Source organism: Oncorhynchus clarkii, chromosome 14 (assembly GCF_045791955.1).
Source record: "Oncorhynchus clarkii lewisi isolate Uvic-CL-2024 chromosome 14, UVic_Ocla_1.0, whole genome shotgun sequence".
NCBI classification, from domain to species: domain Eukaryota; kingdom Metazoa; phylum Chordata; class Actinopteri; order Salmoniformes; family Salmonidae; genus Oncorhynchus; species Oncorhynchus clarkii.
In genome coordinates, this window is record NC_092160.1 from 19741719 (window position 1) to 19756228 (window position 14510).

Below are 14510 nucleotides of genomic sequence, written 5' to 3' on the forward strand. Positions count from 1 at the left end.
GAAATCCTAACACAGCATAAATAATATGTCATGTTTATTTGTGTCTCATGCATCTCGTCACAAGATATCCTCAGTGAGCGTTAACTAATGAGCACAACACGTTCAGACTTTGTTGACTTACAGTAGCAGGTATCAAAACATTTCCAAATGAGGTGTTACTGGTTCCCAGTGTATTCCAACACAGTACATGCTTTGTATAGGGAGAGACAAAAACTTCAAAGTGTCCACTGTTATTAGTGTGACAGATCATGAAAACACTGTATTCAATATGGTGCTACGGTTGGCGTTATAGGGGGATATGATGGTTTTATGTCACATGGTAAAACTATATTTCTACATTGTTTGATTAACCATTATTAACTGACAAGTACTAGGACCTATTTTAAGCTCTCCTCATAGAGAGAGCTTGGCACTGTGTTTATATGAGAGAGAACCACACCCATCCTCAGGGCCCTCCCCCTCCTCCTACGTTTAAAATGTGTTCAGAGTGATAGCCTTAAGGAGCCCACAAACAAAACGTCCCAGCTACAAGGGTCTTACACTGCCTCCTAAGATCCATATATAAACCAGCACACTAGAGCACAGAGATATATAGAAGACTCAAGGGAAGAGTGACGTTTTACATTCGTGGACTTGGAGTCTTCAGAGTTAACAGGTTTGTTTTGCTGAGACCTGAGGACACTTGTTGGAGAAGCATTTCTGAACTTTGCACAACACAGCACAGCTTTTGAAAAGAATGGCACAACGACAGAACTCCGACAAAGACCCGACTATTGAACTCTTCATAAAGGTCAGTATTTTGTTCATCCTTTAGTTTAGAATAAGAAAATAATAATTTGTATTAATTCTAACATAGTCTATGCATATAATTTCAACAATATGTGAAAAGATGTAAATCGTGTGATGATTGTAATACAGAAAAACATACCGCAAAATTGTTTCATGTGAAAGCTAATAAAATGTACAAGATGTAATGTAAAGCTTCAGTCACTTCAGCCATAGCCTCTATTTCACAGAATGGCTCAATGCTTGTAGTGTAGTGTTAGGTAAACACTGGCATCTGAGCAAGATTTCATGTTCACTTAACAGCACTCTGAGAGTGTGTGTGTGTGTGTTTTTTTATTTTATTTTACTTGCCTAGTTACCTTTATTTAACTAGGCAAGTCAGTTAAGAACAAATTCTTATTTTCAATGACGGCCTAAGAACAGTGGGTTAACTGCCTGTTCAGGGGCAGAACGACAGATTTTTACCTTGTCAGCTCTGTGATTTGAATTTGCAACCTTCCGGTTACTAGTCCAACGCTCTAACTACTAGGCTACCCTGCCACCCTGTGTGTGTGTGTGTGTGTGTGTGTGTGTGTGTGTGTGTGTGTGTGTGTGTGTGTGTGTGTGTGTGTGTGTGTGTGTGTGTGTGTGTGTGTGTGTGTGTGTGTGTGTGTGTGTGTGTGTGTGTGTGAGAGTGTGTGAGGGTGTGTCAGTGAGAGTGACGGTGGCCTTTATCACTGTGTAATGACACCAGACACTGGAGGCCACCTTATCACCACATGCCCTAGAGGAGCAGGCGGCACACTGGGAACGCCTGCCCCCCCCTGAGGCAGGCACACACACACACGCTCTAACACACATGCACATTCTGAAAACTGAAATAAGATTGCAAATAAGTAGATATGGACTGTATCTTTGTAAAGTCATATACGTACAGTACATAATGGTACATATTTGAAGCACACACACACACACACACACACACACACACACACACACACACACACACACACACACACACACACACGCAGAGAACCATCCCATTTGTTTATCCATACCAGAGGTAGAGTAGCGTTGGTGGGTCAGTAATCAGATTCTGTGGAATAGGTGGGTACTGAGGAGAGCCCATGTCAATTTCTGTAAGCTTCCTCTCCAACTCAATGCCTGCTTTTCCTCTCAAGTAGCAGTTCCTAAAATAACCCAGCCAGTCCCAACACTACAAGTGCGTGTATTTGTGTCTTTGATCATGAGATGAATATGAATTGCATGATAGGACAGGAGATCAGGACTTACTGTAATAGATAACATGGACAATGTCAACATCAACCATTGGAATTTGAATAGGGCTCCCTATCTTATGTGTGACCATGAGTCTTCTGTGTTTGAGGAGTTATCGTATATTTCTGTCTGTGAAATAAACTACCACTAAACTAGCCTTGTCCCAGATGTGTTAGTATTGTTTTGCCAACTACTATGGTCATTGTTTGGTGTGACAATGACCCTAGGAGTTGGCAAGACAGCACAAACAGATTTGGCAACAGGCTATAACTAAACCTAAACTAAAAAAATTATGCTCCTTGTCTTTCAGGCTGGCCACGATGGAGAGAACATGGGCAACTGCCCCTTCTGCCAGAGGCTCTTCATGGTCCTGTGGCTAAAAGGAGTCAAGTTCACCGTGACAACCGTCGACATGAGGAAGTAAGCCCCCGCCTCCCTGGCTTCCCGCCCTTCCAATTCCTGTTCATCTGTTTAAAGGTCGCTCACACAGGGCTCTATAAAGAGTTCAGCAAGAACAAGGATGTTTTTCAGAAACCAAACTGTTTAATGGGGTGTGATACAGAGAGGTGATAGAGGGCGGGGCTTGAAAAACTAAAACATTTGCAGAAAGGAGAAAGAGCTTCTGTGTAGAATTGAACAAACACCTTTTCTTAATCCATCCCCTTTCTTGTGTAAAATTCTCAGGCCCATTACCGGTGAGCAAATAGGATCAGGAAACGTTGAAAGGATGCTGATAATTGAGTGATTGAGGAGCCACTCCCATGCCAGTGTGTTTTACTTACTGAATCATAGATTGCTGGAATCATGGCTTGATAACCTTTGTGTTCGTTGTGACTGTGTCAATGAATGATTAAGCATGGTATCTGTTGAAATAAAAGCTGGAATGATCCCATATATGACCATGTCTACTCCCTTTCTTTTTTCCTGCCCGTTGCCAACCTCTCCACCCAACCCTGCCCTGGTACACTCTAGAAAACCAGCAGAGCTGAAGGATTTGGCACCTGGGACCAACCCTCCGTTCCTCCTGTACAACGGCACCCTCAAGACGGACTTTATCAAGATCGAGGAGTTTCTGGAACAGACATTGGCCCCTCCCAGGTAAAGTATTATTACATTAAAGAAAAAGTGAATGGCACTAACCTTCTTCAAACAAACTCATACTCCTCTCGTTCCACTCCCTTCAGGTATCCACACCTTAGCCCACTCAGCAAAGAGTCCTTTGACGTGGGCGCTGACATTTTCGCCAAGTTTTCCGCTTTCATTAAGAATAGACCAGCCAACAGTACTTGTAAGTAAAGTTTCAGTCAGTCCACATTCATGTTTTAGATTAGACAATGTCTTATGAGGCAATGGAAAATATGACAATTAAATATACTAATGGAATTCCAACAATGCCCATGATTCAGTTATTAAAGCACACTGGCAATGGCATATGCCTTAATGAAATGCTGGTTTGATGTGAATTTTAGGGCCCAGCCCAAGCCTACTCCTGGTCTGTATAGCATGCTCAATAGAGAATCTCAACTGAAAGTGTTTTTTTTTATCCATAAGGAATATCTCCGAAGCTCCAGACCTGTTTGACATACATGCCTGTGTCTCTCTAAATCCATAGTCCATGAGAAGGCGCTGCTGCGGGAGTTCAAGCGTCTGGATCTCTACCTGACCTCCCCCATCCCTGAAGAGATTAACCAAAACTCCAGAGAAAACATCCTTGTCTCCAAGAGGAAGTTCCTGGATGGCAACCATCTCACCCTGGCAGATTGCAACCTGCTGCCCAAGCTGCATGTCATCAAGGTGAAACAAATAGGCATATGACATAAACGGTTTGAAATATGAATTTGATTATTTTCTGGTATTAGGCATGTCTTATGACTATACTACACAACCTATGCAATGACAGGGCCCATCCTTACTTTCTAATCATTTTGGGGTGGCAGGTAGCCTAGTGGTTAGAGCGTTGGGCCAGTAACTGAAAGGTTGCTAGATCGAATCTCCGAGCTGACAGTGTAAAAATCTGAACAAGGCAGTTAACTCACTGTTCCCTGGTAGGCAGTCATTGTAAATAAGAATTTGTTCTTAACTGACTTGCCTAGTTAAATAAAGGTTCAATTTAAATAAACTTTAAAAAATCCTAGGAGAAGTATAACTCAATTTTTAACCATTGGGAACATTCTCTACACATATTCTCTATTCTCCATTACTTTAATAGTGTAATATGACTATTATTGTTTATAGTGTCTCACAATTCAACTGCTTTGGTTTGGTTTTATTTGATAGATTGCTGCCAAGAAGTACTGTGACTTTGACATCCCGGTCCAGTTCACTGGTGTATGGAGGTACCTGAACAATGCCTACGAGAGGGAGGAGTTCAGTCAGACCTGCCCTGCCAACATCGAGATCGAGAAGGCTTACCTGGACGTAGCCAATAAGAGGCTGTAAACCTATAAACAATCTTTAGCCAACAATTACACAACCATTACACAACTATTACACAACATTTCCTCTTTTACTGTTACCATGGAACTGGTAAGCCATTCACAAAACATGAAGGAATTTTGGGAGGGGCCAGCAATCATTATTGAAATATCTCATGTCAACTGTTTAATAATCAACATTTATAAATTCCTGTGTGAGGATGCAGATAGGCATTCTAGAAATCAAAGTTCACAAAGAGACCCCCTCCTGCTTAATGTGCATTAGGTTAATTTAGCACTAGGGCATGCACAAGATGAACAATATGTTTTACAGAGTGTGTAATAGTAGGCTGCTACAGTAACTAAGGTCTATGTATGAAGACAAGTACAGACTATTTATTTCATGTAATTATACTGGCAAATTTCATTATATGCCACACTAAATAGGCCAAGTGTGCAATTTGACTGTTTATCTAATTTAGTGAGTTTCTTTGTCCATAGTGTAAATATATATTTCTTACCTTGTTGTTTATGACCTGCACACCCATACTATAAGAATATATGAGTGTATTCTAATTATGTTTATGTGTGATTGAAACTAGTGATACAAAACCTATTGTTGATAGTTACCATTACCACTCATAATATTAAGCTCTCACCAACAAGACTGCAGTCAACTAGCATGTAAATAAGTTTAGGTATCAGGAAAATATGTTTTACTATAATACAGTACACCTGTTCAAACTATGATGTGAAAGAAAATGTCTGACCCTTGAGTGTGTATGTATGCTTGTTTGTATGTGTGTGTGTGTGTGTGTGTGTGTGTGTGTGTGTGTGTGTGTGTGTGTGTGTGTGTGTGTGTGTGTGTGTGTGTGTGTGTGTGTGTGTGTGTGTGTGTGTGTGTGTGTGTTTGCTGATCATTTCAAAGCATCCCATATACAGTATATGCAGTCAGTGATTTATGTGGTATGATTACACAAAATATGTATTTACTGTGCATTTCTAAATTAGTCTAATTTTAGTGTTTAATGTTGTTGACTTTATTCTGCTTCCAAGCATTGGTTCGAGGCATATACGTTGTGTATTTGTATAGAATTGATATGCAATCTTACACAGTGTTGGTCTCTCAAAAACAAAGTTGTTCCGTTCAATCCAGATGATATATTTCATTTTATTGTCAGCCAGTCTCAACGCAAGGCCCTTGTCAACCGGATTAAAAAATATATTTTCATAAATAATTTAGTCTAGGGTTATAAGTATAAACATTGTGTTGGGGACGTACGTTTAATATGTAATAAGGGACACAGCTTGTTGTCCAGGCATCTTCGAAACGTCTCTTATCCTCCTTCACCGCACAGCTTCTAGTTGGTCAGACAGTATTTCCAGAAGCATGCTATCCAGGGAAGAAAGCGACAAAGATAGACACATGTCAAGATTATGTGCATCAATTCTTTCTTCATGAGTCCTATCATGTTACATCATATACTGTTTGTTTCCTGCTAGGCTATACCCACCGGGCACAGACGTTAATTCAACGTCTATTCCACATTAGTTCAATAAACAACATTGCTTCAACCACTGTGTGCCCAATGGGTAGTTACTCCATCTCACCTTCGACGAGACAGTCCTTAGTTAAACATCCTTACCAAACACTTTATTGCATTGTAAATATGCCAGCATATACAGTGGGGCAAAAAAGTATTTAGTCAGCCACCAATTGTGCATGTTCTCCCACTTAAAAAGATGAGAGAGGCCTAATTCTCATCATAGGTACACTTCAACTATGACAGACATCACATTGTAGGATTTTTAATGAATTTATTTGCAAATTATGGTGGAAAATAAGTATTTGGTCACCTACAAACAAGCAAGATTTCTGGCTCTCACAGACCTGTAACTTCTTCTTTAAGAGGCTCCTCTGTCCTCCACTCGTTATCTGTATTAATGGCACCTGTTTGAACTTGTTATCAGTATAAAAGACACCTGTCCACAACCTCAAACAGTCACACTCCAAACTCCACTATGACCAAGACCAAAGAGCTGTCAAAGGACACCAGAAACAAAATTGTAGACCTGCACCAGGCTGGGAAGACTGAATCTGCAATAGGTAAGCAGCTTGGTTTGAAGAAATCAACTGTGGGAGCAATTATTAGGAAATGGAAGACATACAAGACCACTGATAATCTCCCTCGATCTGGGGCTCCATGCAAGATCTCACCCCGTGGGGTCAAAATGATCACAAGAACGGTGAGCAAAAATCCCAGAATCCCACGGGGGGACCTAGTGAATGACCTGCAGAGAGCTGGGACCAAAGTAACAAAGCCTACCACCAGTAACACACTACGCCGCCAGGGACTCAAATCCTGCAGTGCCAGACGTGTCCCCCTGCTTAAGCCAGTACATGTCCAGTTCCGTCTAAAGTTTGCTATAGAGCATTTGGATGATCCAGAAGAAGATTGGGAGAATGTCATATGGTCAGATGAAACCAAAATATAACTTTTTGGTAAAAACTCAACTCGTCGTGTTTGGAGGACAAAGAATGCTGAGTTGCATCCAAGAACACCATACCTACTGTGAGGCATGGGGGTGGAAACATCATGCTTTGGGGATGTTTTTCTGCAAAGGGACCAGGATGACTGATCTGTGTAAAGGAAATAATGAACAGGGCCATGTATCATGAGATTCTGAGTGAAAATCTCCTTCCATCAGCAAGGGCATTGAAGATGAAACGTGGCTGGGTCTTTCAGCATGACAATGATCCCAAACACACCGCCCGGGCAACGAAGGAGTGGCTTTGTAAGAAGCATTTCAAGGTCCTGGAGTGGCCTAGCCAGTCTCCAGATCTCAACCCCATAGAAAATCTTTGGAGGGAGTTGAAAGTCCGTGTTGCCCAGCAACAGCCCCAAAACATCACTGCTCTAGAGGAGATCTGCATGGAGGAATGGGCCAAAATTCCAGCAACAGTGTGTGAAAATCTTGTGAAGACTTACAGAAAACGTTTGACCTCTGTCATTGCCAACAAAGGTTATTTAACAAAGTATTGAGATAAACTTTTGTTATTGATCAAATACTTATTTTCCACCATAATTTGCAAATAAATTAATTAAAAATCCTACAATTTGATTTTCTGGATTTTTTTTCTCATTGTGTCTGTCATAGTTGAAGTGTACCTATGATTGAAGTTTACAGGCCTCTCATCTTTTTAAGTGGGAGAACTTGCACAATTGGTGGCTGACTAAATACTTTTTTGCCCTACTGTATATGGTATTTTCTTAAGTTGTTGACGCGATACTGTGCTTTTAATTGTCCTCAGCAAACACCTGCTCGTACTATGATCCTAAGGAACACATAAGGAAAGGTGTTGCGACAGAGTCGGTCCAGGATAACGTTGATTTTACTCACCTCTCTTGTTAGTTTTCGGCAAGTTCTGCTCAGAACGAAGGAAGCCCGGAGAGCGAAGCTTGTCGGCTGCAGCGAGCTTCAACACCACCACCTTCAGATCATCAACCTAAAAAAACAGACAGAATATATTTTATTACACATTGATCCATATAGAATGTAATAGAATAGAACAGGTTCACCAGAGGGTTCTTTTGTATCACACAGTCAATAGAAATGTCTAGCACACTTACCATGTTGACAAATTTATCCTGCTGCACAGAATCTTTAGCTCCTAAAGGAAAATTGAGAAAATAAACCCAGTAAATATAGACCTCATCACGTTATATGGGTGACTAGCTGCTTAGAATAAAACCAACTGTCCTTTTGACTAACTCTTCTGCATATGGCAAATAGTCATGGGATATCAGAACATTCACATCCAATCCTTGGTATCTTCATTGAAGGTTTAGTCTCTCCTCACCTGCTTTATTCCATGTATCCCTGACTCCATCGTGCTGCAGCAGGAGAGGGTAGAGATTCTTCACCTCTCTTTGGTCAGTCAATTCAGTGTTCTCTCCATCCTCCACCTCTGCCACCAACTGCTGGATCAGCACTGCTCAGACCAAACAGCTCTCAATAATCAAACAGTATTATCTCAATACTGAGATTCACACCATTGCTGAAAGTTCCAGTAAACCCAATGTCATGTTACTCAGAACTGGTGTTAAAAATCCAGACTCCGAGTGAAGTTAACTGTCAAAATAGCTATTGCCTTCAATGTTCTCAGAGGAAAATCTATCCCCATTTGTCATCTATGGTAGACCCACATTATCAGACAAAAGTTTGCACACACATACTCATTCAAGGGTTTTTCTTTATTTTTACTATTTTCTACGTTGTAGAATAATAGTGAAGACATCAAAAATGTGAAATACCACACATGGAATCATGTACTAACCAAAAAATGTGTCTGTGTACACTGACGACTCAACAGTATGCATGTCGGCTGCAATCGTAAAATAAATGAGACACTTAACATAGAGCTCCAGTCAGTTTTAGAATGGGTAACTGGCAATAGGCTGGTGCTAAATATCTCAAAAACTAAAAGCATAATTTTTGGGACAAATCACTCGCTCAACGCTAAACCTTGTTTAGATCTATTATTGAATAATGTGGCTATTGAGCAAGTTGAGGAGACTAACCTGCTGGGTGTAACCCTAGATAGCAAGCTTTCATGGTCAAAACATACTCAATGGTTGCTAAAATGGGAAAGGTTTGTCCATGATTGGGCATTGCTCTGTCTTCTTGACATCCGTGTCGACCAGACTGGACTACTGCCCAGCTGTGTGGTCATGTAAGGCAAAGAAAGACATAGGACAATTGCAGTTGGTCCAGAACAAAGCAGAACGTATCGCACCTAGATGTACACAGACATAAAGTGTCAGTAACATGCATGTCAGTCCCTCCTGGCTCAAAGTTGAGGAGAGATTGACTGCATCACTATTGGTCTTTGTGAGAGGCATTGATGTGTTGAAGGTACCGAACTGTCTGTTCAAGCAGTTGGCACACAGTTCGGACAGGCATCGGTACAACACAAGACATGTAACCAGAGGTCTCTTCACAGTCCCAAGTTCCAGAACAGAGGCTGGGAAATGCACAGTATTAAATAGAGCCATGATTACATGGAACTCTGACAGCCCAGGTAACTCAAGCTAGCAATAAAACCAGTTTAAAAAAAACAGATAAAAGGACACCTTACTGCACAAAGGGGACTGTGAAGAGACACGGCCATTTTATATATCTTGTATTGCAATTCCGACTGTGATGTATTAGACCTACACAAACGGTCAATAGTTTTAGAACGTCTACTCATTCAAGGGGTTTTCTTTATTTTTTTACTCTTTTCTACATTGTAGAATAATAGTGAAGACATCAAAACTATGAAATAACACACATGAAATAATGTAGTAACCAAAAAAGTTTTTGGTTACCACATGATTCCATATGCGTTTTTTCATAGTTTTGATGTCTTCACTATTATTCTAAAATGTAGAAAATAGTAAAAATAAAGAAAAACCCTTGAATGAGTAACTGTGTCCAAACTTTTGACATGGTTGTAGATAATGAACTGAGACTTTCAGAGTTCAACATTGCCCTCACAACATTATGCAAAGGGATCTAAGAATGAATACCAGAAATCTAAACACTATAAATGATACCAAGAAAAGATGAGACATCTTACAGTATGTCTCATAAGGAAGGTTCAGCTAGACATGCCCTAAAATAGAACATCATAGACATGGTCAGATCAAAAGAATTCAAAGATACCACAGATTCTCTTGCCTACCTTCTTGGGGTTCCAAGCTTGTGTCTGGATACAGTGGTAGAGCATGCTGGCAGAGCAAATAACAGCTAAAAAGTAGAACAGTGCTAAGGACAGCATGATGACAATAGCTTATGTGGCTCTGTACTGCACTACTTTATCTCGACTAGGAACTTCACTTTTATGTCTTACTCGACCATCCATCACGACGGGATCGATACATCGTCATGTCACCCAGTCTCAGTCTCAGTCATCATGAACACAATTCAGGGGGCTCTGTCAAAGCAACTGGGGCCTATCTCTGCTTGTTCAGAGGGCCCTACAAATGTTTCCCCTCCAATAGCAATCAGTGGCCAGTCAGCAACCTCAAATTCTTTATATGTGACTGAAACCATTTTCTTGTTCTAATGGGTTGTTCATCCTACCCCAGACAACATGGTGGAACAACATGTATCACTGTTCTGATCAAGGCCCCTTTTAAGCACAGAGACTCTTTAGAAATATGTTGTGGTCTCTTTGTTTATTTTCTTTGTCTTACACTCTCAGAAAAAAAGAGTATGGTTAGGGTACAGTATTGTTCCCCGGGGTATAAAACCACACCCTTCATTAGCATATTTCCCAGCATGCTGTATTGCTAGTTTATTTTTTATTTTTTAATTCAACATGTTTGTTTTTAGATGCACATTGTGTGTTTTTGCATGTACATTGATTGATTGATAGATTGATCTTATGTTACACAAAGACAAAAAACAACAAAAAGTAATTACTAATCCAATCTATTAGTAATTATTGCACCCGTTACTGAGATAGTTGTTCCTGTTTAAATGGTTTAGCTAATCTCATTTATAAACTGATACTGTGGCAGTCATGCTAAATGCAGGTTGTGGGTGATTAAAGGTTCAGATTTTGTGATTTCCTCACTTCAAACAGGAATAAATATCACTTTGCAAACCAGCATAATGTAATTTAATTGATTTCAGATTACTGTGTTGGGATAAAGCTAGACTGTTAAAGTATGGCTTCATGATATGTGTAATGTATGGTCATAAAAGGTTCTATGATAAAATATTAATTTAGGCACTTGGTGAAGGCTACAGGACTGAAAGCCATTGAATGCAACAACCATGTTTCATCCCCTGAGGCAGTGGTTCCCAAACTTTTTTGGTTACTGTACCACCAAATGCATTTTAATCTGGATGGAGTACTCCTGAAGTACCCTCTCATCTGCATTTTAGTACCCCAATTTGGGAACCACTGCTCTAAAGTATACTATTGGCTCTTAATGGTATGAACTGCGAGGGTACAATTAGGTACCTATAACTAAAGGTACAATGGACATACCTTACAGGGTTCCACTAAAGTAACAAGCATTTGTACCCCTTTAAGTAACAGTTGTCTACATAATTTTGTGTTTAGAGACCATCATTGGGCAAGCTTCAGGGAAATCGCTCACTCTGTAGTCTTCGGCCATTTCTCATTGTCCTAACATGAAGCAACACCCAATTACTGGCAAAGATAATTGTGTGCCCTGCTTTTCTAATGTCAATTTATATGGGAAGTCATTTGAATGTTGTACATAAATAAATAAATAAATATTGTTGTATATGTATTTGCAAAACTATCCAATCATTTACATTTCACACATAACCTTGATCATACATAACCTTGTGATCCGTAGAAAATAGAACACTAAAGTTCAAAAGGGAACAAAGAATGACATAAGGTGGTGTGTCATTGCTCTGAGTTTTAGCGGTCTCTTTGTCAAAATGAAAGGTTTCTAATAAACAGGAAATAGGAGTATGATCAAAAGGCCCAGACTGTTGTAAGTGATTGATATGGTTATCATAAGCGTGTCTGCACAGGTTTCTGTTGAAAGCAATCTGGTGTCTCGCAAAACATCACAGGTGTCAAACTCCACGGGGCCGAGTGGCTGCGGGTTTTAGCTCCCCCCTCGTACTTCATTGATGAATTAAGGTCACTGATTAGAAAGGAACTCCCCACACCTGGTTGTCTAGAGCTTAATTGAAAGGAAAAAACAAAAACCTGCAGACACTAGGCCCTCCATGGAATGAGTTTGACACACCTGGTGTACATCATCTCAACTGCTCATTCTTAGGTGAAACATTTTGCTGAAAAAATTGTGCTGAAAGCAAGAAGAACTTCCTACATACAGTATTGTGGTTCTCAATTTCAAAATAAAAACCATATATGATGTGTCAACGTCTAATTTCAATGTAAGGCTATATAAAATAAAATGTTATATGACGAGTTATGTCATCCATGTAAGTTTGTACCATGGCTTTGAATCTGGTTTGCACCAACATAACTGGAATTTTATATATTCAACACATAGTTTAAGTTGACATAAGACATAATTTTTTGCTTTTTTGTGTTCTTTTTATCGCACCGCCACAGAGATGAGCTGTCAATGATAAGTGAGTCACATGACTTCAGAACCAGGAAGTGGGTGATGAACCCTGAGATGATCCCAGGCAGTGTTTCCTTGTTGTATATAACATTTTTTTTACCAGTTGTAGGTAGGGTATATTGTCATTATGGAGACACCTTTTTCCAACGCATCTTCCATAAAACATATTAATACACTAAAACTGATGCACATCAAGAAATAATGGAGACAAAGCACTGGAAAAAGACGTTGGGCGCATTACATAAATTCGCTCAGAGGTGGTTAAAACTGCATTCTAATGTCGACTGCTTAATTTGAAAGAAAACGGTATCAAGCGAAGTGCTTTATGCATGTTCAGTTATTCGGTCTCGGGGGCTGCCCGAATGGAAATTTGAAGTTATGGGGAAAAGGCCTCAATGAGACTGACATTAGTCTAAATGTGAAGAATTATACATTTGCCTCTGTTGGCCATCAAGTAGCCTTAATGTATATGCCATTGTAGGCTACCATTTGATACAATAAATATGTTGAAATGACGATATCACTGGAGTCATTGCAAATCAATTTGTGGCACTTGTGTAGCCTACCTGGAGCTGGCAAACTAATTTAATAAATATAGCCTATAACTTCAGTTTATTGTTGTTGTAACCTTGTGTTACTATGCAATTATTAATGGACATGTTTAGTTATCTCTATCGCAATTGCCGATCAGTTGATAGAAAGCATCAGATTGACGTTAACGTCAGATTAGGTTACAGGTAAAAACAAAAAAAGTAAACACTGGCTGTTGTTGACAAGTATATTCAGTTCATATACATATTATTAATATTTAATTCAGTGATAGAAATTATTACCCCATCCTCAGTAACCTATTCCAGCAGGCTATTGATAAACACAAGCACTTCTTACCTTTTCATCACCTTGCTATTCATGTTGAATAAATGAGATTGTTCATTTGAACTAAGCAAGCTGCTAAATCGTTCCGTTTACACTTGCCTCATGTCTAGGCCACTGTAGACTATCTGAAATTAGATGTAGGCCTATCAGAGGCTATAGTCTACCTGCTTTTATCAAAGCAAACCATGGCAAAATTGAATTACAATCATAAACCAAGATTTTAATCTGTAGCCCATGCCTATCGGAAGGATAAATCAATCTGCAAATGGGCCATTTGTAGTCTTAACATTTGGCACATAATAACAGCACAATTGCCAGAAAATAGCCTACATTAGTTATTTTATGTTCATTCAAGTTTTTCTTGCTCATAGATTGAGATCTGTCGGGTGTATCTACAGTTATGCACATGTGCAAAGGGGATTTATTTACAATTATAAACCTGGTTCGAGCCCTGAATGCTGATTGGCTGAAAGCCGTGGTATATTTAAGCAATTAGGGTGAGGTATATGGCCAATATACCACGGCTAAGGGCTGTTATTAGTCACGATGCAACGCCAAGTGCCTATGTACAGCCCTTAGCCGTAGTATATTGGCCATATCTCACAAACCCCTGAGGGACCTTACTGCTATTATAAACTGGTTACCAACGTAATTAGAGCAGTTAAAATAAATGTTTTGTCATATCCGTGGTATACCGTCTGATATAAGAAGGCTGTCAGCCAATCAGCATTCAGGGTTCGAACCACCCAGTTTATAACAGACTATATACCAGGGGTATGACAAAATATGACTTTTTACTGTTATAATTACGTTTATAATAGCAATAAGGCACCTCCTGGGTTTGCGGTATTTGGCCAATATACCATGGCTAACAGCTGTATCCAGGCACTCCGAGTTGCGTCATGCTTAAGAACAGCCCTTAGCCGTGGTATATTAGCCATATACCATACCCCCTTGTGCAAATGATCTGGTGAGTTTAATGAGAGCGATTATCTTTTCTCTTGCCACATATTCAAATTCCTTTATTACGTCACGTCATATCTTG

General features: G+C 39.8%; 1 protein-coding gene across 1 annotated transcript; it reads left to right on the top strand.

Moving 5' to 3' along the window:
• The first annotated feature begins 469 nt into the window (after positions 1-469).
• Positions 470-6032, top strand: LOC139366384 (chloride intracellular channel protein 2-like). Its single transcript, XM_071103818.1, has 6 exons — positions 470-790; positions 2354-2463; positions 3016-3141; positions 3228-3331; positions 3656-3837; positions 4321-6032. The coding sequence occupies exons 1-6, from the start codon at positions 737-739 to the stop codon at positions 4480-4482; spliced, it is 738 nt and encodes a 245-aa protein (XP_070959919.1). The 5' UTR covers positions 470-736; the 3' UTR covers positions 4483-6032.
• The last annotated feature ends 8478 nt before the right edge of the window (positions 6033-14510 follow it).

Bases quoted from the DNA above. Each gene is read 5' to 3' on its own strand.
- LOC139366384 (XM_071103818.1), top strand. From the start codon at position 737: ATGGCACAACGACAGAACTCCGACAAAGACCCGACTATTGAACTCTTC. The intron at 791-2,353 runs GTCAGTATTTTG...CTTGTCTTTCAG, and splicing joins CTATTGAACTCTTCATAAAG to GCTGGCCACGATGGAGAGAA. The intron at 2,464-3,015 runs GTAAGCCCCCGC...GGTACACTCTAG, and splicing joins ACAACCGTCGACATGAGGAA to AAAACCAGCAGAGCTGAAGG.